Source organism: Podarcis cretensis (genome assembly GCF_951804945.1).
Source record: "Podarcis cretensis genome assembly, chromosome: 15".
Classification (NCBI taxonomy): Eukaryota; Metazoa; Chordata; class Lepidosauria; order Squamata; family Lacertidae; genus Podarcis; species Podarcis cretensis.
The window spans coordinates 26873317-26898562 of NC_137185.1; the positions used below are offsets into that span (position 1 = coordinate 26873317).

The window sequence follows — 25246 nt, forward strand, 5'->3', positions numbered from 1 at the left end:
TGTGAGAGTGAGAGAAATGTGCTTTAGTGTTGGGTGTTACTGTGAAAACCCCAGCATTTCCAGTTATCAGCTGCATATTACAGATGTAGGTTGTGTCATGGAAGTGCAAATCACTCGCAAGACATTATCTCATCCAGGTACCCTTTCTTTTGATAAGGATGTTTCCAAATCCAAGTTATGTGGGGAAACAGAGAGCAAGGAAAAATGAGTGCGTGCATTAAAGCTCAGTAAAGGTAAAGGTAAAGGGACCCCTGACCATTAGGTCCAGTCGTGACCGACTCTGGGGTTGCGGCGCTCATCTTGCTTTATTGGCTGAGGGAGCCAGCGTACAGCTTCCAGGTCATGTGGCCAGCATGACTAAGCTACTTCTGGCGAACCAGAGCAGTGCACGGAAATGCCCTTTACCTTCCTGCTGGAATGGTACCTATTTATCTACTTGCACTTTGACGTGCTTTCGAACTGCTAGGTTGGCAGGAGTTGGGACCAAGCAACGGGAACTCACCCCGTCATGGGGATTCGAACCGGCAACCTTTTGATCGGCAAGTCCTAGGCTCTGTGGTTTAACCCACAGCAGTATTGGCCTACATATATATGCACATACATGCTTGATTCATTCAAGGTCTCGGAAAAGGAACCCCTTTCAGTCCAAGGTCCATGTTTCCTTCTGAGAGAAAAGTGAGTGAAACAAGCAATGGAAATTTTACCTCTGAACAGTAGGATGTGAAGTAAGGCTGGGTGTATGTGTGTGGCAGACAGAGAAGCTTGGAGGACTGCGTTTGACTCCCAGGTCCAACATGAAGCAGATGAAGTCACAGACCCTCCAAGTGTCCCTATTTTCCAGGGTCGTCCCTGATTTAGAGAAGGTGTCCCGGTTTCTGATTTGAACCCGGAATGTCCCACTTTTCCTTAGGATGTCCCTGTTTTCATTGGAGAAATGTTGGAGGGTATGGAGCTATCTGAACCTCATGCTGTCGCAAGGAAATCCTGTATAGGGAAGGAGTTTTTTTTAAAAAAAGTTTCATGTTTTATTGTGTTTTTATATGCTGGAACCTGCCCAGAGTGGCTGGGGCAACCCAGCAAGATGTATGGGGTATAAATAGTAAAAATATCATTATGGAATGGGGCGTCCCCATTTTCATCGGAGAAATGCTGGAGGGTATGAGTCATACAAAAGACTGGCAAAAACATTGCTATTGGTGATGGTCAAGCCTGTGCCCCATTTCCCCGCTGGAATGACACATTTGATGGATGTCCAACATCTGATGAGCAGTTTATTATAATGCAAAATGCTATTGAACGGGATTGTGTTGATGCCAGTTGCAGTTTGGACTTAGTGTTGCTGTTTTTATAATGGCTGTTTTGTTTTATTCTGCTTTGTTTTATTCTGCTTTGTACTGCTGCTTATACTGTATGCTGTGTTGTAAGCCACCCTGTGCTCTGATCTGGAGGCAACTGATAAAATGTGTGAACCAAGTTTTAAAAAGTGCAACCATACAAATGTATACATCATTTAGGTTGTAATTCTAACCCATAGGATTTACTTCTAAGTAGGCATGGTTAGAATTTGACTGTTGCTCACTGCCCTCTGTGAGTCTTACATTTGCAGGTTTCCATGTGAATGCAACTTACACCTTCAATGAGCATCATTTTGCATCTTAAGTGTGTTTAGACCATGGGTAGGCAAACTAAGGCCTGGGGGTCGGATCTGGCCCACCTGCCTTCTAAATCCGGCCCATGGATGGGCCAGGAATCAGTGTGTTTTTACATGAGCAGAATGTGTCCTTTTATTTAAAATGCATCTCTGGGTTATTTGTGGGGCATAGGAATTCGTTCATTATTTTTTTCCAGAATATAGTCCGGCCCCCGACAATGTCAGAGGGACAGTGGACCGGCCCCCTGCTGAAAAAGTTTGCTGATCCCTGGTTTGGACACTACACGGCATTGCTGTAATTCCTGGATTAATGTTGAATGTTGCAAGGGCTGATCTACAACACTTTTTGCACAGAATCCAAATGGGGAGTCCAGGATTTCTTGTGACATTCTGTAAGAGAAATTTACACTTTTATTTTTTTTTAAAGTTCTTTTTTATTGAGTTTCCTTTACAACCAACAAAAATATCAAAACCCATACATAGAGAGCGAAAAAATTAAAAAGACACCAAAAACAAAGAAAAGACAAAACAAAAAAGACAGAAAAACAGATATGCATGACAAAAACCATTTTGAACATACAAGTTGACTTCCTTCCCTCCTGGATTCGGTTTTCTTAATTAAAAACTCCATTTTCCGCAGCTGGTATTGTTACTGGGTTGTACATCGTAAGTTTTATAACAGACCTGCTATAGTTGTTAAGTTTCTATGATTTCCTTCTGTATATGCCATAAATTTATTCCAGTCGCCAATAAACTTTGTATTTTTTTGGTTTCTAATTTTTTGTGTCATTTTTGCTAATTCAACAAATTCAGATAATTTAGATTGCCATTCCCTCACCGTTGGAATATTTGTACTTTTCCAATTTTGTGCAATTAGTATTCTGGCCGCTGCTGTCGAATATTGAAACAAGGTTTTGTCTTCTTTTCTGATTTCATCCCCAATAATTCCTAATAAAAAGGCTTCTGGTCTTTTAGGAAAGGTGTATTTAAATATTTTTTTTAACTCATTATAAATTAAGTCCCAAAATTTCTTCACTTCCTCACACGTCCACCACATATGAAGGAAGTTACCCTCTTTTATTTTACATTTCCAGCAGGCCTTGTTTCCTGTTTTGTACATCTTTCCTAATTTTACTGGCGTTATATACCACCTATATATCATCTTTTCTAAATTTTCTCTAATTGCAACACTCGCCGTAAATTTTATCCCATTATTCCATAATTTTGACCATTTTTCATATTCTATATTATATCCCAGGTCCATCGCCCATTTTATCATGACATCCTTAACTTCCTCATCTTTAGTGTCCCATTCCAATAATATGTCATACATTTTAGATAGTAACTTAATTTTGCTTTCAATTATTTCTATTTGAAATTTGGATTTCTTTTCATTTATTCCTACTTTTTTGTCTTCCGTCCATCTTGCATTTATTTGATGATATTGTAGCCAGCCTGTTAGTTTTCCTTTCAGATCTTCATATGGTCTTAATATCCAGCCGCCTTCAGATCTTATCAGTAGGTCCTCGTAAGTCAATCTTTGCCCTTCCATATTTGTTTTTTTAATTATTAGGATATCTGTTGGTGACAACCACCACGGTGTTTTCCATTCTAGATTTTTTTTGTTTTTCTCCCAAACTTCATATAATGGTCCTCTAATAATATGGCTTGAAAACCCTTTGTGTACCTTTTCTTTGTTTGACCATAAGTAGGCGTGCCAGCCGAACCTATTGTTGAATCCTTCCAAATCTAATAGGTCAGTGTTTTCCAAAGTTATCCAATCTTTAACCCAACAAAGGCAGGCAGCCTCAAAATATAATTTTAAATTCGGGACCGAGAAACCCCCTCTTTCTTTTCGATCTGTAAGTAATTTGAATCTAATTCTTGGCCTTTTCCCTTGCCATATAAATTTCGAAAGAGTTTTCTGCCAATCCTTAAATATTTTGGAACCTCTAATAACTGGTATGTTTTGAAACAGGAACAACATTCTTGGGAGTACATTCATTTTTATTGCCTCCATCCTACCTATCCACGAAAGTTTAACTCTGTTCCAGACGTCTAGATCTTTTTTTATTTCTTTCCACGTTGTTAAATAATTGTCTTGAATTAGATTTATGTTTTTTGGTGTAAGCCATATTCCCAGATATTTTATTTTTTTGGTCACCTTAATTCCATGTTGTGTCTCTAATTTTTCTCTTTCGTCTTTTCCCAGATTCTTAATCATCATTTTTGTCTTTGATTTATTCAATTTAAAGCCAGATAGTTTGCCATATTCTTCTAATATTTCCAGCGCTTTGCTAATACTTTTTTGCGGCTCTTCCAAGGATAGCATCAGATCATCTGCATAGGCTTTTAGTTTATATTCTTTTATTCCTACTTTAATCCCTTGAATCTCTGGTACTGTTCTTATTTTATTCGCAATCACCTCTAATACCATAATAAACAGAAGCGGGGAGAGGGGGCATCCCTGTCTTGTCCCTTTTCCGATTCTAAATGTGTTTGTAAAGTTGTTATTTATAATCAATTTGGCGGATTGGTTCGAATATATTGCCTCTATACCTTTCAAGAACTCGCCCTCTATCCCAGCTTTTTCCATACTTTTTAGTAAGAACGACCAAGAAACATTATCAAATGCCTTCTCTGCGTCTATGAATATCAACGCCGCAGGTACTTCATTTTTAGTTTCCAAATATTCAATTATATTTATAGTATGTCTTGCATTATCTTTCAAAAACCTATTTGGGAGGAATCCTGCTTGATCTTCGTGAATTAAATTTATTAAACACTTTTTCAATCTATTCGCCATGACCTCTGCAAAGATTTTATAATCATTATTTAATAATGATATCGGCCTGTAATTCTTAATATTCAATTTCTCCGTATCCGGTTTAGGGATTAGCGTAATATGGGCCTCTCTCCAGGATTCTGGTATTCTTCCTCCTCTAAGGATATTATTCATAGTGTCACAAAGCACTGATGTTAGTTGACTCTCCAAAACCTTATAGTATTTGGCAGACAGCCCATCCGGTCCCGGGGCCTTCCCTAATTTCATTTTTCTTATTGCATTCTGGATCTCTTCTATTTTTATAGGTTTATTTAATTGAATTCTTTCTTCTGTTATGGTCTTCCCACTGCAATCTTCTAAATATTTTTCTATTTGAACTAAATGGTCACAATAAAAGATTGTGCCCATTTTAAGCTCTAAATATCTGGTCTAAAACAGGCTCCATCTTTTCCACTGATAGTTTTGCTGTAGAATTAAGGGATTATTATTTTTTATATTAAAAAAAAACAACCCTGGGTAAGAAGTGAGTGTGGCAGGAGGGAAATGAGCACGCATTTGATAGTCTTTTGTATCTTCTGCTGCTTTGAGTCAAGTAGCTTCGGCTAAGAACTGATGAAGGCTCAGTAGCACACCCACGAATTTAGATCCCCCATTCTGTGAAGGAGGAAAATTCAAGCTGTCAGGGCACTCTGACACTGGAGACAATTTGCATGCTAAACATACTGTATTTTTAGCAGCAGCTAGATTTCTCAGAATTTAACAAACCTGAAGACTTAATTATGGACTTTGGGCTTCTCAGGGCATCTGAAGCGTAGTTCTCGCATTGTTGCAACTCATTCTTCTGCCTACATTTTGCTCACTTTATTTAAACAGCGCTCTGGAGCTGGCAAGACGATTGTTTTGTTCACCGCAGAACAACACAGAAAGCACAAAGACCTTGACTTGTAGCTGCAGAACTTGTGTTTTAGTATATGAGACTGGCTTTATCCTGCATTTTTCAACTCTATGCTGTTCTGCTCACGCTAGGAAAGTGCAGGCCTTGTATTGCTGCACCTCTGTAAGGGTATTGTAGAGCTGGAAAAGGGCAACCAAAACCAAAATGATCTAGAGCTGCAGCCCAAGATAGGAAAAGAGGTAGTAAGGGAACACCTAAGGTAAAGGTAAAGGGACCCCTGACCGTTAGGTCCAGTCGTGACCGACTCTGGGGTTGCGGCGCTCATCTTGCTTTATTGGCGTACAGCTTCTGAGTCATGTGGCCAGCATGACTAAGCCACTTCTGGCAAACCAGAGCAGCGCACGGAAAAGCTGTTTACCTTCCTGCCAGAGTGGTACCTATTTATCTACTTGCACTCTGACATGCTTTCAAACTGCTAGGTTGGCAGGAGCAGGGACTGAGCAGTGGGAGCTCACCCTGTCGTGGGGATTTGAACAGCCGACCTTCTGATTAGCAAGTCCTAGGCTCTGTAGTTTAACACACAGCACCACCCGCGTCCCAAGGGAACACCTAGCTACTTTAAATGAATTCAGATTTCCAAGACCTGATGATCTGCATCCAAGGGTACTAAAGGAGCTTGCGGATGTATTTTCAGAGCCTTTGTCTATTATCTTTGAGAGTTCTTGGAGAACAGGTGAGGTCCCTAGAGACTGGAGGCAGGCAAACGTTTTCCCCATCTTCAAAAAAAGGGGGAAAGCAAGACCCAGGTAACTGACCGGTGAGCTTGACATCAATACCAGGGAAGTTCCTAGAACAGATACTTCATCAGTCGATTATTTTGGATCATGTGAGGAAAGGACATTAGGTTAAAGAAAAGGTGAGACAGAGGTGTGGAAATCAATGCATTATGTTGAGAAAGGGAAGAAAGTTTTTCTGTCTCTCTTGTAAAACCACTACAATTTTGGGACATCCAATAAAGAAGAAAGTTGGGAGATTCAGGACAAAAGAAAATACATTTTCACACAGCAGTGAGTTAAACAGTGGAATTTGCTCCTACAAGAGAAAGTGATGAGCACTGACTTGGAGGTCTTCCAATATATATTTGAATTTCTCCACCACACAGGCTATATTTGCTCTATAGTCAGTTGGGGAGGGTGTTGCGGGGAGCAAGGAACACCAAGTTGGAACCCCAGGCAAGAAGAAATTCCAGAAATTGCCTCAATCACATTTGTGATTCTTGTCAGATCAGGACGACTAAAATTACCAACAAGCACTCGAAGCACAGGCAGATAAAGGCAGACTGATGAGTCTATATTCATGCACATAGAGAGAACAGGGCATGCTTGCCTTTGCTCAGCTCTTTAATAAAGCAAGAAGTCTGGGTTGAGATGCTGATCCATAAAACGGGCATCTAAATTGAGGCAGGAACTTCAGAAAGACAGCAGTTAATTTCCTCTTGACCAAGGTGGAGAAGTTAGCTTTTTGTAGTCCTATTGATGGTATTATTAACTTAGGGGAAAGGGTCAAGGAGGACAGTGGAGATGAATACTCTAGTGCAGGCATCCCCAAGCTTGGCCCTCCAGCTATTTTGGGACTACAACTCCCATCATCCCTAGCTAACATGACCAGTGGTCAAGGATGATGGGAATTGTAGTCCCAAAACAGCTGGAGGGCCAAGTTTGGGGATGCCTGCTCTAGCCCCATATCCCTACTCCAACACCTTGCCATTCTCATCACCCTTCAGGAATTGAAGGGTGAATTTGTTTTGGGGGTATCCCCCCACATTTTAGTACCCTGGTCACTCAATTACAATTATGCATGCATACTAATAAGTTACTCTGAAAGCCAACTTACTCACACAGGAAATTGTCTTATATCATTGGTCTGCCATTGTCTCCACTGACTGGAAGTGCCTCTCTGGGTTTACGGACAACATCCTAGACTTGGGTGAGGAGAGGTGGGAGAGAAAGTCATTCCATTTGCATTTGAATGGGAACCTATCCTAGTCCCACTTCCTGAATCAATATGTGGACCAAAACACAACTAGCTTTGGAAATTCTCCCCGTTTTTTTTAGGTGCAATTTTCCTACAATCACAAAATGCATATGTTTCGGAAGATCATGCACAAAATTGCATACAATGGTGAAAATACTGTACAAAAATGCATTGTATTATGGATGAGTAGGCACATGCCTTGTGCCACCTGGGCTTTTGATTATTTTTTCGAAGCAAAACTGTTTGCACAATGGGCACAAGGCTAATCATCCCACGGTAAAGAAAAGGGCCACGGCAATTAGACTAGCTTTTGTAGAGTGCGAGCTTAACAGGATTACATGTAAGCACAAGATTAATTTCCTCTGTAAACACAGGAAGGCAGCAAATCCCTTCCTGATCAGGAAACTGGAAATACCAAACTTCTCAAGAGCACCCGTGTTTCCAACTGGACGACTGTTTGTGTCTTAATCCAACTGAATCGACTCAATCCTGCAAATCAATTCTCCACCCTCTTAATTAAAAGGCTCAAACACCTTAAATGTCAACCTACTTTGCACCGTTAAAATTAAAAAGCAAGCGGCGATTTTCCCAGCTTCACTTGAGTGAGATCAAAACAGAGAAATGCCATTCAAGTGGATAAAATTCAGGTCATGGCACCAAATCTGTAAGGAAGAAGCCGGGAAATCTCAGTCACAGGGTTGTGGTAAGGTTGCTATGTCAGGAGCCTCCCATTCCCTGAGATTTCAAGGCCCAAATCTGAGACCTGGAGAGGCCCCTGGTGATGTCATGGAATGGGGTTTGGAGATGGAAGCTAATTGGGAGAGGGGAACAGAGGAAGGCAAATCCCCTTCCCAAGGGTCTATGCTATAATTTGCAGCAAGTTCCTGCCTGCCTGAAACTTGCAAGCTGCATGCACAGTCTTCTTAATATATTGTTGCATGCCACCCCAATCTTTCAGGGGGTTCCAGCTGCTTACCCATGGTTTGGTTTCTCCCCCCCCCCCTCAAATGCTTTTTATTAAGATTTAAGAATACCAACACCAACCAACAAAAACATCGCAATCTCCTGTAACTTCCACTTTTGGGCTATCAAAACTCTAGCTGCTGTTGTTGCATATAGGTATAATCTTTGGTCTGTCTTCTTAATTATCTTCTCCCACCAAACCTAGCAAAAATTCTTCCGGCTTTTTTGGAAAAGTATATTTAAGCATCTTTTTAAACTCATTATAGATCGATTCCCAAAATTCTTTTATTTTGTTACATGACCACCACATGTGGTAAAAATCGTCGTCCTTTTCCTTGCATTTCCAACAAGTTTTGCTACTTGTCCTATACATTTTTGCCAGTTTGGTGGGAGTGAGATTCCAACGATAGACCATTTTCATAACATTCTCTTTTAAAGCAGAGCATGCAGTGAATTTTAGACTCTCATTCTAAAGTTTAGCCCATGCATCATAGACCCAGGGTTTGGTTTCCTCAGAATGAAGGACAGCGGAGACTATAATGTCTTCAGGATACATGGTTGATTTACACATATATACAACCTGAGCCTGCGATGGAGCATCAATACCTCAGGAAGGGCTTGCTTCTCCCATGGCCGCAATCTTGGATCCCACCACAAATCAGGCATGGCTCTGTCTCTCAGCTGTCCAGCCTGCCTCTTGCTTCTAGCTCACACACCTGTCCTTTGTATTTCTAACTAACAGGCTGTTCAGGGAGGCGGGTCCCACTCATTTGTCTTATGGCACAGAGCCACTTCCTTTGTTCCCTTAATGTTCCATATTTAGGGAGCCATATTTAGGAAGAAACTTTGGTTATCCCAGCAATCAGATCCTTGTTGGATCCAGGAATTAGAAGGGACCTGTCACCTGGAGGGGGCCAGGGAAACCTGAAGACTTCAGGTCATACCTGGAGGTCTGGCATCCCTAGTTGTGGTTGATAATTCCTGACAGTTAACCTTTTTTCCTACCCTAGAGGTTCAAAGAGGTTCAAAGACTGTCTCAAGGCAAATCTTTAAAAATGTAGTATAAGCACCAACAACTGGGAAACACTGGCCTGCGAGAACTCCAATTGGAGAACAGCCTTTACCAAAGGTGTCATGGGTTTTGAAGATGCTCAAACTTAGGATCAAAGGGAGAAACGTGCTAAGAGGAAGGCACGCTTGGCAGACCCTCACCATGATCAACTCCCACCCAGAAACCTATGTCCCCACTGTGGAAGGACGTGTGGATCCAGAATTGGCCTCCACAGTCACTTACGGACTCACTTTTAAAACTGTGTTTATGGAAGACAATCTTACTCGGCCACGAGTGATCGCCAAAGAAGAAGAAGGATCCCTTCACTGAGGAGAGGGACTCAACTTGAGTCTAGCTAGTTTCAGTCCTGCTGTGAATTCTGTGTGTGAGAAAAGTGTGTTCCCCCTAAAGCTCCAGTGCATTAACAGTGGACTTTGTGTAAAGCACACTGAGGTAATGAGAGCTCAACGTTCCCAAAACATGATCATCAACAATCGTTAGGCTTTAACCTCAAAGGTGCTGCCTTATTCACCAGATGCATTGGTGAATTAAATTCCAGAGAGATCCATTTCCACGCCATTTTATTATTAACCGACTGTATAACATCGGCAAAGGTCTTACAAAAGGTACTGTGAACTGGGTACAGCTAGCAGTTACAGGGGTGGCAAAGGGTCTGTCAATTCAATGTGATGGCTGTGGGCGACAGTGACAGCTTCCTGATGGTGAACCACAAATACCTTGATGGTGACGTGGAAACATTTAGTCAGAAAAATGCCCCCCCTGCATCTTACCAGAGACCAACTACGCATCCCCAGTGATCCCCAACAATCTTTTTATAGCGAACACAAGTTAGAATTCTAATTAAACCTTTATTGGCAATGTCTGTTTAATTAGATTTCTAACATTTAAATGTTACTGCATGAAATGTTATATTCCCCCACTTTAAAAATTTATAGAGGATAGTATTTGAAGAGGTCACAGCAAGATGTCAAAGCATGAGATGTGACGGGAGACCTAGAAACAAATGATCTCAGTCCCGAAACTAAGCCTGGATATTGAGGTTGGCGTTTTTGTCCCCTCTCAGTTAGACTGTTTAATGCGTTTTTTGTTGTTTTTTGCCTGAGCTGTGTTCTTACTTGATAACACAAAGGCCCAGGTCTGTGTCCAGGAAAGAATGCCATCTGGCATAGCCATTGAGAAAGGGTTCCTCAATTCACTCTTGCCCAATCACTGCAATGCAAACAGAAATGGGCAAATCCATCCATTTTTATATCTCCCTCCTTCTCATTTTTCTATTCTCCACATTCCCACATCAGTTTGCATTTTTTTTTAAAAAAAAAATCCTCATCAAAACTCATCAGTGATTTTAGCGCAAATTTCTCCCAATGCACATTTTTGTTCAAAGCATTTCCCTAACAAATATAATGCATTTTTGTATGTTATTTTCACCAATGCACGTGTTCTAATGCACATTTTGCTTGAGTATATGCTTCTTCTTTTCTTATACCTTACTTGGCTGGATAACTCCATTGCTAAACTCAGAGAAGTATTTCAAAGGACGGATGTGTTTCTGTTTGCGCATTGTTTCAGTGAGTATGAATTAGGCAGGCCCACTTTCAGATGTGAACTAAATCAAATTTCTTCCCCTCCCCAATTTGCAAGTCCTTAGGGGAGCACTCCCCTGAGTCCCTAATGAGCAATCCTGTATGGAACTTCATAGAAAGAACAATTTAGGTCCCTGCCCTAATGTGTTCGCTTTTTAAAGTTGCCGTAGATTGGGACTCAAGCGGAACCAATCTGCCTGAACTGCTTCATTGCAAGATGGGCTTTCCATGCAACACGCTCTCCACAGATATGGGGCATGCTAGATTTTCTCAGCTTGGCTAAAGTTCCCATCATGCCAGAATAATGATGTCTCAGATAAAACCTTCTTGAAAATAAACCCTGTTCATATGCCATACTGGCTATTGTTCTAACTCCACTGATGGAGGCAGCATGAACCTGAATTGCAATTGCTGGAAATTACAGGTGGGCATGATGTTGGCAACAGCTAATCTAAACCAACACAGCAATCTCTGACTGTGGCTCCCTCAGAGAGTCTTTCATCACTACCTGTTTGATCCTTTGAAAAATTTACTGGAGATACCAGGAATTAATTCTGGGGCCCACCGTGAACAATGCAGGACCTCTGGGTATAGGGCAGTATATAAATGGTAGTGGTAGTAGTAGTAGTAGTAGTAGTAATGCATTTGCTTAGGGCCCTCGTATTCATGGGACCGCCTCTCCTGGTATGCCCCACAGAGGACCGTAAGGTCCACAAATAATCATAGTTTAGAGGTCCCGGGCCCTAAGGAAGTCAGATTATCCTCCACCAGGACCAGGGCCTTCTCAGTGATGGCTCCGACCTGGCGGAATGCTCTGTCCATGAGACCAGAGCCCTGCAGGATTTAACTTCCTTCCGCAGGGCCTGTAAGACAGAGCTATTCTGCCTGGCTTTCAACTTGAACTTAGCCTGATCTTTTATTCCCCTTCTTTCCCTCCTCCTCCCCTTTTTATGAAGATTACCCGCTCTGGGATCCCACAGCTAATTCTCCCCATGTCTCCTCACTGCCCCAAATAGGACTAATTTAGTCAGCTAGCCCTGGTGATCATCTAATGGTTATTGGATGGATTTCCCCCCCTAAATTGATTTTTGAATTCTGAATTTATTGCTATTCACGTTTTATGCTATTTTTTTGCTGCATCAATTAAGTGTTTTAAATTTGTTGTTAAATTTGAGCCCGGGTTTCTGAACCGGGAAGGGCGGGGTATAAATAAAAATTTATTTATTATTATTATTACTGAGCGGTCTTTTCCTAACAATTTATGCTTCATTGAGCGTTCCTTGGAGGTTTCTTGGAATGCTTGATTTAGGAACTAGGAAACTGCCTTAAACCAGACCATTAATCTGTCTGTCTTGACAGATTGACTGATTGGCATGAGCTCTGCAGGATTTGGGGCAGGGTTCTCTCCCAGCCCGCCCATCAGAGATTTAGCTTGGGGCCTCCTGCATGCAAAGCCACTGAGCTACAGCCCTTCCTTGTCTTCCACCTATCCCTCCTTGCCTCTTAGTTCTCTTTCATCCCCAGCTCCATTGGATTCCCTTCTGGACAATGGCCATGTCATCAGAGAAGATGCTGGAGAAGGCAAGGAATGCCGGTGGATGCTGGTGGAGATGGCTATTGTTTTTGAGCATCATGGGGCAGACACTAATTACAATGCATACCATGCAAGACAAGATTTTGTATATTTTAATTTATTATTCTTATTTTTTTGGCTTGGGCTTCTGCTCAGTTCATTCAATTATATATATATATACACACATACAAACATCATTGTTATACAGTGTCCTCCGCACTGAGGTTCCATTTTCTTACATTCTCCTCCTGGCGACAGTGTTTTGAGGCTACTGAATGCCGTTATGCAGCCTGCCCAACCAGACCTTGAAGTCTGAAGACAAGGCCAATGAACACAATCCTAAGAAGTCCTGGCTGATTTGGGGAGCAGTGGCAGAGAGAGGTTCTCCTATTGCAAAGCAGACAGGATGGTGGTGTCTTTGGTGAGAAATGTATCCATCAGAGCTACACATGAGCAAGTCAATGCATTTGACTGTTAGGCTCGGCTAATCACTGTGATGAATGCACTGGAGACCACAAGTGTTACTTGGGGCATTTTCCCTAACTGCTGTTGTTTCTAGCACAGTGCAAAGGTTGCAGTTGAAATGAACTCTTCTCCATCAGTCTCCCAGAATCTGAATGCCACCTTGGTCATGAATGAGACAACCTTCAACCGTTACAGTGGTTTCGACCCAGCTGACAAATGTATGTAGGCATGACACCCATAACACGGTGTGCTTCATTGTCCAGGCAGAACACATGGTGTCTTCACGGTCCCTGTTAGGACCATGCTAATCATGCACCTGGTCCTCAGGAGAGTTAGCAGTGAAGGATCTTCATAAAGGCCTTCCGGAACTCAATATTGAAGGTGGTGTAGATAATGGGGTTGACAGCACTGTTGACATAGCCAAGCCATGTGAAGGCATTGTACAGGGCTGGGGGGATGCCACAGTTGCAGTGCATGTTCAGGATGTGGGTGATGAAGAATGGGAGCCAACAGATGATGAAGACGCCTGCAGGAGGACAAATGAAAGGAGCCAGGTTAGCATTGCAGCGGCCAGCCAGTACTTTTTCACAACAAAATGCAGTTAACTTATGCAATCTGCTACCACCAGATGTGGGGAATGTCAGAGAAGCAAATGATATTCCTTGCCATTTGCAGCACGATACGCGGGTGGCGCTGTGGGTTAAACCACAGAGCCTAGGACTTGCTGATCAGAAGGCCGGCAGTTCGAATCCCCGCGACTGGGTGAGCTCCCATTGCTCGGTCCCTGCTCCTGCCAACCTAGCAGTTCGAAAGCACGCCAAAGTGCAAGTAGATAGATAGGTACCACTCCAGCGGGAAGGTAAATGGCGTTTCCGTGCACTGCTCTGGTTCGCCAGAAGCGGCTTAGTCATGCTGGCCACATGACCCAGAAGCTGTGCACCGGCTCCCTCGGCCAATAAAGCGAGTTGAGCGCCGCAACCCCTGAGTCGGTCACGACTGGACCTAACAGTCAGGGGTCCCTTTACCTTTATGCAGTAGTACCCTGGTTTTCAAACAGTTTAGTTCTCCAACGTTTTGGCTCCCGAATGTCGCAAACCCTGGAAGTGACTGTTCCAGTTTGCAAACTAATTTTGGAAGCCAAACTTCCGAAAGGGCTGCTGTGGCTTTTGATTGGCTGCAGAGCTTCCTGCAGCCAATCAGAAGCCGCAATTTGGTTTTCGAACATTTTGGAAGTCGAATGGACTTCTGGAGTGGATTCTGTTTGACTTCCAAGGTATGACAGTACGGTTGTTTTCCCCTGCATAAGGTGTGTTTTCAGCCCCACAGTCAAGAGACTACTTTTGTCAAAGACCTTTCCAAAGTACCTCTGCCCGCTTTCAATTTCTACTGCATCTTTGGTGTTAGATTTCCTTCTTTATTTTGGCAGCTGCAGTTGTTATAATTTAATTCATCACGTGGTAATGCTAGGATGGGTAACCTGTGGCCCTTCAGATATGGTTGGACTCTATAACTCCTGTCATCTCTGATGATTGACCATGTTGGCTGCAGCTGATGGGAATTGTCATCCAACAACATGTATTATGTTGGTATCAGCCTTGGCCAACCTGGTGCTCTCTGGATGTTGTTGGACTGAAACTCTCATCAGCTGTAGCTGGATTTGATGGGAATTGTTCAGCAAATTTCAAGAAGAAATTCCTGCATCATTTGACCTTCTCTTTTATGATTCCTAGTAAGCAACTGCCTCAGACAGTGAAGTAACTATTGATCGCCTTATATTCAATGGAAGGAATCAGGTTGACAGAGGCTGTTGCAGAAATTATTATTATTATTTTAATTATATCTACTTTATTACTTTAATGATTTTTTAAAAATACCCACATTGGGAACTTTAAGAATGCAAACAGTGGTTTATAACGAATGATATAAATACATAGGACAAAGGCATCAGAAGCCTCCAATTTTCTATCAGACTCAGTGGAAGGTGGTTCTTGGATGGATGGAGAACTTCCGTAAGCTGGAGGTGCGAGTGACATGGAACCCTTACCAAGCACTATGGCCAGCATCTGCGTGGCTTTCTTTTCCTTCTGCTGCGAAAACTTCCGCCTGCTCATCGTCTTGAGGGAAGTCCTCGTCTTGCCATTGGGCATTGTTTGGATCTCAAATATCTTGGCTGCTTTGGGGTTATCCATCGTATGCCCATTCTTCTCTACTTTTGGTGGGCCGTCCGTGGGCGACCGCAGAGTGGAATTGGCACAGAGGTTGGAAGCAGCTGGCATGGCCACTTCATCGTTACTTGGCACAGGTGGCTTGTGTTTGGTTTTCTCTGCAGGGCTGGTGCTGGTTGCCATCTCCATCTCTTCCATGTGATTTACTGCATCCTGGACAAAGATCAGATTTGCCCCCATTTTTAATTATTTTTTTACAAAAAGGATTTAAGAAAACCTACCTAAATTACTTCGTTCAAAGAGTGACTCAAGGGGGGAAAACAGTGTAGGATGCAATTCTAAGCTCTGGTTGGCAGCAGCAGGGCTTGACGGAGCCAGGATTGTATCTGTAGCTCTGGTGCTTGTGCCATCCCAGGCAAAAAACTGGGGAGGTGGAAAGTGCATTTTGACCCCATTCAGCACATTCAATTTTTTAATTCCAGATTTTAACAATTGCATTTGTAATCCAATTCATGGCTTCCATATACTATTGATATGTCATTATTATTATTATTATTATTATTATTATTATTATTATTATTATTTTCACTACATTTATATATCACCTTTCTTCCAGGATACAGGGTTCTCTACCCCCCTCACAACAACCCTGTGAGGTAGGTTAGACACAGAGACAATGAATGCCCCAAAGACACTCAGTGATCTTCGTGAGCAGGGATTTGAATCCTGTTCTCCCAGACACTCAACACCCAAGTGGCTCTGATTTAATGCACAATCTATCTCTAAGATGATACATTTTCATTCTGGAATATGAAAATATGTTATCTGTCCATGCCAAATGAACTGATGTATTAATTGTTCAAACTGTTATGTGGATAGACAGCCTCCTTTAAAAGAGGTTGGGGCAAGCTGTGAAGGGATGGGCAAAAGGATGGGTGAGGTGTAAAGGGAAGGGAGTTTGGTCAGGTGTAGAGGGAGGAGGAGCTGGCCAGGTGTGTGGGGAGAGGGTTGGTAAAGGGGCTGGCGAGCGGATTGAGTAGGAGCTGTAGCCTCATGTGATTTATATTTGTTACTTGCATTTCTTAGAAAGTAACATTAAGGCCAAGTCAGAAAAGATAATAAAAATCCAAAAACACAGCCGTGTAAATATAGATCCTACCCCACTGAAATATGCCACAGTGCTAGCCCAAATTAAGGGCCAAAATGCTGGTAAAGAAAAAAAGTATTTGCCTGGCACCTAAAAGGAGATGAAGATGGTGCCAGGCATGCCTCCTCGGAGAGAGCATTCCACCACTAAAAAGACATGAACTCTTCTTGCCACTCTCTGAACAGGGACAGGGCACACAAAGAAGTGCCTCAGATGATGGTTGCGGGGTTCAGGTCACTTCATGTGAGCAATGCTGGTCCTTGAGATACTGGGGTCCTGAGCTGTCTAATGTTATACAGGTAACCAGTAGCAACAACATCAGGCATTTCCCCATTTTAAATCAGGTTCAGGGCTGGCACCAAAGGATGGCATTGTTGGGCATCTGCCAGGAACAAACATTACACCAGTGAGCCCCACTGACAAGCCCCTGAACTTGCTCCTCCTCTTCAACACTGCAGCCCACTAACTTGTTCATCCACCAGTTAATTTGGCTCAGACTCTGGTGGTGATGAGGGACGTGGGTGGCACTGTGGGTTAAACCACAGAGCCTAGGACTTGCCGATCAGAAGGTTGGCGGTTCGAATTCCCGTGACGGGGGGAGCTCCTGTTGCTCGGTCCCAACTCCTGCCAACCTAACAGTTCAAAAGCACGTCAAAGTGCAAGTAGATAAATAGGTACTGCTCCGGCGGGAAGGTAAACGGCGTTTCCGTGCGCTGCTCTGGTTCACCAGAAGTGGCTTAGTCATGCTGGCCACATGACCCGGAAGCTGTACGCTGGCTCCCTCGGCCAATAAAGCGAGATGAGTGCCGCAATCCCAGAGTCGGCCATGACTGGACCTAAAGGTCAGGGGTCCCTTTACCTTTACCCTTTATGGTGGTGATGAGGAGGAGCAGGAGACATCCTTGCCTACATTTTCAGAAGTACATGTGATGAGGAAGAGGAGCACAGCAGCAGTTTATGGTGGTGCGGAGGCAGACTCACCAGGGAGCTGGACTCTGGGAGAGTGTCTTACCCTCTGTACAAAACCTGGAGCTTGCATGGAGTGGACTTGCTGAAATGGAGAAAGCTTGGGAGAAATCCCGGGGTGGACTTTCTCTGGGGAGAGGGGAGACTGAGGTTTCCTGAGCAGAGCAAGTGCTCAGAGGAATCCTCACTAAGTGTATGTCTGTTTCCCTGGAGCTGAGTTCCTGGCTCTAGCTGGAGGGACTCTAAGAACTGAAAGAGATCCTGCAAGCCTGAAGCCTGCTGTTGCTTGTAGTACAACTCACCACTCTCCGTTTGTGAAGCTGGAAGCTCCCATTGGTCTTCATGATGAGTGTGCAGAGCCTGACGTCTTCTAGATGAGTGCATTTGCTCTACGGGTGGGGAGGGAAAGAGTGTAAGGAAGGGAGGGGAAGCAAGGAAGGACAAACAGGGAGTGTAAGAAGAGATAAGTCTGGCCTGTGCGCTAGAGAGATGGATTTGAAATTCAGAAGACGGGGGATGGAGGATATAGATGTGAGGGCCCTGACTGTGTGTGTCTCCCTGAATAAACAGAGATCAGCCTGGCAAAGTCTGTAGCTCATCCTGGGTGAAGCAGGTGGGTGAAAAACTAAGTAAGAGATGCATTTCAAAAAGTTTTCTATATTACTTCTGTAGCCTTTCCTTACAGGGGAATCACTCCAATCAAAATTATCAAGGGGCTGGAGCAACTCCTGTTTAGAGAAAGGGTAAGGGGTGCTGGTGGGTGGGGCTGGCCCACCCTTGAGCCAAGGTGAGGTAACTGCCTCAGGTGGGCAGCAGATTCCAATGTAGATCTTTATTCCACCTTGCTCCTGATGAAGAACTTCATTTTCACCTCTTCTTCGCTGTAGGGGAGGAGGGTGCCATTTTGTGGTTCACCTCAGGTGCCAAAATGTCTTGGGCCAGTTCTGGTGGTGGGAAATGATAAAGTTGTATACAATTATGTGTGGTGTGGGGAAAGTGGACAGAGAGATGTTTTTTCTCTCTTTCTCATAATGCTGGAACTCAGAGCCATCCAGTGAAGCTGAATGTTGAAAAATTCAGGATTGAGCAAAGCAAGGTACTTGGGTGCGTTGTGGAATTTGCTTCCACAAGAGTCAGGGATGGCCACCAATTTGGAGGGCTTTAAAAGAGGATCTGGCAAATTCGCGGAGGAGAAGGCTACTAGCCATGATGGTCCTGCCTTCATGCCAAAGGCAGTATGCCTCTGAATATGAACTGTTGCGCATCACAAGTAGAGAGAAGGCTCTTCTGCTTTCCAGAGCCATCTGATTGGCCACTGTGAGTGAACAGGATGCTGGACAAGATGGGGCCCCTTGGACCTGATCTAGCAAGGTTATTCCTACATTGTTACACCTGCAATTCTTGTGAATACCCCTCTTCAAAAAAAAAAAATAAATAAACACAGATAGACTCACAGTCATATACAGTGGCTTCCCAGGTGCTTGATAAACTCTATACTTTCCATCCTTTGGACAGGCAGCAAAACTAGAACATTTATTGAGAGCCTGAATGCATGGGTTGAGAAGCTTTGAGGGCCACAATCTGTATAGCCCCTGGTCATATTTTCCACTTTGATCTCAAGCTTGCACCTGTTCCGCTATTGTTATGGAAGTTGTCACTAAATGGTACAGGATGGGATGCCTCCAGGTTTCTGTTTTGTTTTGTTTTTTGGAGGTATGTAGGATGAACTGCTCTCCCCAGTGTCACTAGCAACATGCTTTTAACTGTTGCCTCAACTCCTGGTGTGCCTATTAAGGGCAAGGACAGTCAACCATGGTAGGAAGATGAAGTCCCCCTTTATTGGGGTGCAATAATATAAGAAGAGCCTGCTGGATCAGGCCAATGACCCATCTATAGTCCAGCATTCTCTTCTCACAGTGGCCAAACTGATGCTTGTGGGAAACTCTCAAGCAGGACCCAAGCCCAAGCGCACTCTCGCCTCCTGTGGTTTCCAGCAACTGGTATTGAGGAACATTACTGCCTCTGACCATGGCAGTACATCCTGGCCACCATGACTAGCAGCCGTGGATAGCCTTCTCCTCCATGAATTTGTCCAATCCCCCTTTAAAGTCACCCAAGTTGGTAGCCATTGCCATCTCCTACGAAAGGTGAGCTCCATAGCTGAACTATGCAATGGGATAGCGATGTCAGAAACCAGGATGGCAGCTGAGGACTGATGCCTCTTCTGCTTTTGTCTAGGAGCCCTACCTGAGTCAGAGAACCAAACAGCCATCTCAGGTCCACTCACGCCGAACAGCAAAGATTGGGGAAGGAAAAGGAGGAGATGGGAAATCCTTGGGGATAAATAAGGCTCAGGGAGGAAAGAGGAGATGGAGATTGGTGTGTGCGTGTTGCTTGGGTTCTGATTACCTTCAGTGGGGCCTCGGTGTCAGGGTCCAGGCCCACGTTGGTGGCGGCGACGCGCTTGGTGTTGACCCGCTTCCTGCGTTTCCGCAGCACTATGTATATCTGCACGTACACCAGCAGGGTGACAATGAAGGGGACGTAGAAGGAGACGATAGAGGAATACACAACAAAGGCAGGATTGGCAATGAAACACTCATTCTTCTCTGGAAGACACAAGAGATTGCAGGAGCGTTGTCCCAGCCATTAGGAGCTACTGCCAGCTTGCATGTGAGTTTGTGCTACTACAAGACGGTGCAAAAGATGTTGTTTCTGGGGGAGAACCTCATCACATTTGGTCCCAATGCAATAAACTCCAATGCAAGCTTGAGATCTTTAGCAGTGGAGACTGCGTGGCTTTTATGGAAATTATCCAGCCTCATATACATGACACAGCCCCATCCCAAGACACTGCTAATTTCAAGGGGGCGGCATGCTGTCTCCCTGCCTTACTAGTCTTTCTGACTTGCAGTTCCATAAAGTTATTTAAGAGACAAGGGGAGGAGGAGGAGAGTGAATGGCAAGGCAGGAGCCGGGAGCCAGTCAGCAATAACTCCCCAAGTGTCAGTGAAGTTAACTCTTTATTCAAAGAAACAAAATAGCTCAGGCCTAGTGAGCACAGCAACTCTTCCCAGTATGTCTTGCCCCAGTGAGGCAGTTGTGAGGACTGAAGACCCCCACCTTCTCACAGCTCTCTAAGTCTCCTCCTCCCTTGGTTACTTCCCAAACAGTCTGAGGCTTCTTTGTTTTGCCTGTTTCTGCTTTACTCGTGTCATACTGCTGCCGGTTCTGGGTGACCAGCAGGGAGGGGAACTGGTCACAGCAGGAAGGGGAAAAAACCCCGGGCTTCTTCAGCAGCCTGCTTCATATCTTTCTCTGGGGTCCTCCTCCACTCCAGTCTCTGCTTCTGCCTCTGATTCTGGACTGCTTCTGCCTCTGATTCTGGACTGCTCTCTGCTATAGCCTCTTCCTGCTCACTAAATGTTACATCTGCAATTTCCAACACCTCCTCCAGTCCTCTTCCACTGACCACTCATCATCTCTCCAACTCTGGGCCTTCTTCCCTCAGTGTTACCCAGCTGCTGCCTCCCACCACACCTCTGTATCCAGCCAGTCCCTGACAGTGAGTGGTGGAAGTTTGCACCCCCTCAGGAGATCAGATGTTGCTGTGGCAGATATACAGCACGACCAAGAGACACGCATGGGGCTATTTTTCTAGATGGACCTTGGCCACTCTTTCCAAATGAGCCATTGCGGATTCATAAAAATAACATGGAATTATAATTGGGGCAGGAGAATAAAGAGTATCTACACCAGCTTTTGACACAATGGTGCACTCCAGTTGTTATTGGACTACAACTCCCATCAGCCTCTGCCAGCACTGTTCGTAAAGGCTGTTCTTCCCAATTGCTGTGCTGAAAGTAGGCCTATTTTACTCTTTCTTGTGTGTGCACATGTGTGCATTTCAGTGGCGTAGCGTGGGGGGTGCAGGGGGGGCCGGCCGCACTGGGCGCAACATCTGGGGGGGTGCGCGCTCGCACTCGCAGCTCTCTGCCCCTACTAAAATCCACGAGTTAGGGGGCGCAAATTACTTGCCTTGCCTCGGGTGCTGACAACCCACGCTACGCCACTGGTGCATTTGCTTGCTTTCTGCACAAACTACCCTTTGGGGTTACAAGAAGAGGAAGGCTGTGTTGTGACCAGGACACACAGAGAGAATGCTGGCTCAGTTTACAGCCTACCCCCCCCCCAGACTTGAACCCAGCACAGAATGCACCCCCTATTTTATTTTGTCATGCTTACTTGTGTTGTTCAGTCCAAAAAGCAGTGGGCAGGAGACGGCAAAGGAGAGGACCCAGACCACGGCGATCATGACAGTGACTCTGCGCTTGGAGCTGTAGCGTGTGTTGTAAAGCATCGGCATGGCCACAGCAGTATACCTGTTTGGAAGGGAGACACAAGAGTGGGAACTCAGTGTGGCATTGGAGCTCACCTGCACTGCTGAAAAACAAACAAGGAGGGGAAGGATGGCAGAGGAAAGTTCAGGTCCAGAGATAGCAAGGATTCGTGATGCTGTGCTGGAAGGAGCACACAATCCCTTGCAAACTGGGAAGCAACTCAGAGATGGATTCTCTACCTGTCGATGCTGATGGCACATAGGTTGAGGATGCTAGCTGTGCACATCATAACGTCCAGGGTGACGAAGATGTCACAGTGGATGCGGCTGAAACGCCACTCACCAACCACCTGAGAAGAAAACAGCATCGGTGTCAGGGATGGGGAAGTCCAAGACTCTGTACAACAATAATGAAGACTTGGGTGGAATCTACACACATATAAAAACACTGTGAAAATATGTTTTTTTTTAAAAAAAAAACATTTTGAAAAATATATTGAATTAGCCATAGCTCACCATCGCCATCTAGTGTCACATTTGTATATTGCACTTTACAACACATTTGAAATGTTCTATATTCAGCTGTATAGCTGATTCCCTGGAGAGATTTGTTTATCCAGGTATACCTATTCCATTTTCCAGCCAGATGGCCTTTACAGCAGCCTCCCCTAGCCTCACACTCTCCTTATGTTCTGGGCTATGATTCCCATCAACTCCAGTCAACCTGATCATGCTGGGTGGTGATGATGAGAATTGTAATCCAAGCATTTGGAAGGCACCAGGTTGGGAGCCGGCTGCCCTAGAGGAACTTAGAGACAGTTTTGTTATGGAATAATTCAAGAAGCGCAGAAACAATGCTGGCATGGGCTGCATCTGAGCTTCTTTGGTGTAATCTCTTCAATCAATCAATTTATTTCTCAAATGCCCAGAGCAAGACAGTTCCAGCATAACCACATAAGTGCTCTCTCCTTCCCTTTCTCTCTCCTGCACAAATCACACCTTTGATCAGGTTTCCAGATGTTCATCGCTTGCCGCTTTTGGCTGTTGCAATCTAGCTTGTCTGAATGTAAAAATCTAGACCTGCCTGTCTGGAGAGATCAGCACTGATCCTATCAGCGGGGGGGGGGGGGATTTGGAAACAGACAACATGCTCCTGAATATACGTCCAGCAAGCTGCCAACAGACTCCCCCCCCCCCACCTGCCCCTCAGCTCTCCCTGGCCTCTGTAATTCTTGGAATCTACATCAATGTCTCTCAGCATCATTCACTTTAAGGGAGAGGATGTGAGACTTCAGAAGGAATTAGAAGACAAACTAATGAAGTGTTACACACAATGCTGGTGTGGGGGTGCACTCTTTGTGGTGGTTGTGGAACGCAGCTTAAGAAGAGATCTGTCACATCAGGCCAGTAGACGCCCTGCCCCTGGCATCTGACACCCAGAATGACACTGTCTCTGGGATGTTTTATTTATTAATTAAATCACTTCATAGTGAAACTTTGTGAGTGGTTCATAGCAAAATAGAAAAGGTTGGATCCCCCCCCCCCATTATGTCTTATAGCTGCATAGCAGAGAGGCCTTCTGGGGACAATGTGCATTTGCAACAGCATCCTTTTTAGCAGCAAAGCATTTTGGGTGCAGGTGATAGACAAGGCACCAAAAAAATGTTTTGACTCTCATGTGGAGCACTCAACAACAGGGGTGTTTTTGATCTGGAGATGTAGGAAATGCAAAACCCAAACACCATGTGTCCAAAATGGTTTAGAATTGCTCTTGAAAAGTGTGGCAAGCGTTGCCACAGATATATACATATAAAGGAAACAAGCCCCATTGATTTTTTTGTTGTTTACTTTGGATTGGAACACAGAAGAAAGAGCAGGAGAGGCATTGCTGTGCTGTAATGAAACTTAAATGTATGTCCATCCAGCAGGTGAATAGCATCCATTGGGGAATCAGTAAGATTCTCTATTATTGTGGGATTAATGTGGATTCCCTGCCAAATTTTGCCTCTAACAAAGTCAAACAACTCATCAAAGAAAAAATGTATTTGAACTCTAAATGGAGGGACCTTCATTCACTTTTCCAGATGGCATACTCATTCTGGTATCCAATATATAAAACATCTTTTGGGCTGGAGCAATACTTCATTAATCTCACGCTGGCACCCCTTAGAAAAGCATTTATAGCTTTGTGTCTTCAGTGTATGCCCTCCGCATATTGAATGGGAAGATTCAATAACATCCCTGTGTACCTAAGACTGCATCTGTGAGTCGGGAGACATGGAGGACATTCAACGCTATTCGTTACGATGCCCCTTATGTACATCCCCTAGACAAAAATTCCTCAATTACATCCTTTGCTCTCTTTCCAACTGACCTCCCCTTGAGCAATTCTCTATTTAGCTGGCTGGCAATAACATATTTATTATTGCACTGGTTGCAAAACTTGCCTTGGCTGCAAGTAAGTTGAGAGCTAGGTGCCAAGACAAGTAGCATAAGGGGGAGTGTGAGATGTGGAGTGCTTAACTTATGCAGGTGTGATTTTTTGCATTTTTGTATGTTTGCTTTTCTGCTGTTGTTGTTCAGTTTCAAATCAATTATTTGCATTCTACGCATTGTGACCGACTGTGATGGCTTATAGCAGGCACCACCAACCTGCGGCCCTCCAGATGTTTTGGCCTACAACTCCCATGATCCCTAGCTAACAGGACCAGTGGTCAGGGATGATGGGAATTGTAGTCCAAAACATCTGGAGGGCCGAAGGTTGGGGGTGCCTGGCTTATAGCTTTTGGCAATAAAGATTTCATTCATCCGTTCATCCACTGGGGAAATGAGTGTGCAAAATAACAGCTACTAAGGTAGATTTCCTGGAAGACTTGATGGTGCTTGCTAGAATATTGGGCCCCCTGCTTTTTGAGCCAACCAGGATTTAACTAACTCAAGGGCTTGCCTAGTTCCTCCCCACAGGAACCCCACAGACAGATCAACATCCTAATGAGGTGGAAGAGTAACAGGAAGGGGGGGCATGTTTGAAATGGACAGGTCTTTCCTCAGCTTGGCAGTCTTTAAGTTGAAGTGTTAAGTAAGCGGGAGTGCTAAAATCTTGTGCAATGTTCTTGGGCGGGTGGGAGTTTAGCAGGGTGTAAGACATGGAAGGAAGGATTTTTAAAGTGAAATCTGTACAGTACCACAGCTGGCCCTTTGAACACTGCATGCATTAAAGACTGCAATGCCCTGAGCCAAAATTCCTGCTCCGGGATATACATGTCATTACAGCCCAGGAGCCAAATACAACCTTCTAGGCCTTACTGTCTGGTCTTTCTTTCCAATTATTTTCAATGCATTTGCCTATAAAATACACATTTTGCATGGATCTTTTACATAAGATGCGTACATTTTCTGCACTGAAACAGCATCACAAAAGCAAGAAAAGTGCATAATCTGATTGGGTTCTGATTTTCAGTCAAGTCTGGGAGTGTCAGGTTGGAATGGTCCACTGTGAAGAGCAGGTGGAAAAAGTTCCTATCCCCTCCCTTTCTTAGGTAGTTAATTCAATTTCACTCTGTTAATTTTAATACAGTGGTGCCTCGCAAGACGAAATTAATCCGTTC

At 44.1% G+C, this 25246-nt stretch overlaps 1 protein-coding gene across 4 annotated transcripts in view; it reads right to left on the reverse strand.

Annotated features, from left to right (window-relative positions):
• Window positions 1-12653: 12653 nt before the first annotated feature.
• DRD2 (dopamine receptor D2) overlaps window positions 12654-25246 on the reverse strand; it is a 72393-nt gene continuing 59800 nt past the window's right edge. For 3 of the 4 annotated variants that reach the window (XM_079954809.1, XM_079954808.1, XM_079954810.1), the window contains exons 3-8: window positions 21879-21988; window positions 21545-21681; window positions 19709-19908; window positions 17602-17688; window positions 15066-15399; window positions 12654-13547 (exon numbers count right to left, since the gene is read on the reverse strand). In XM_079954809.1, the coding sequence (XP_079810935.1) occupies window positions 13354-13547; window positions 15066-15399; window positions 17602-17688; window positions 19709-19908; window positions 21545-21681; window positions 21879-21988 (1062 nt within the window). In that variant the 3' untranslated portion in view covers window positions 12654-13353. The remainder of the gene's footprint in view (window positions 13548-15065; window positions 15400-17601; window positions 17689-19708; window positions 19909-21544; window positions 21682-21878; window positions 21989-25246) is intronic. The other variant, XM_079954811.1, reaches the window with a different exon arrangement.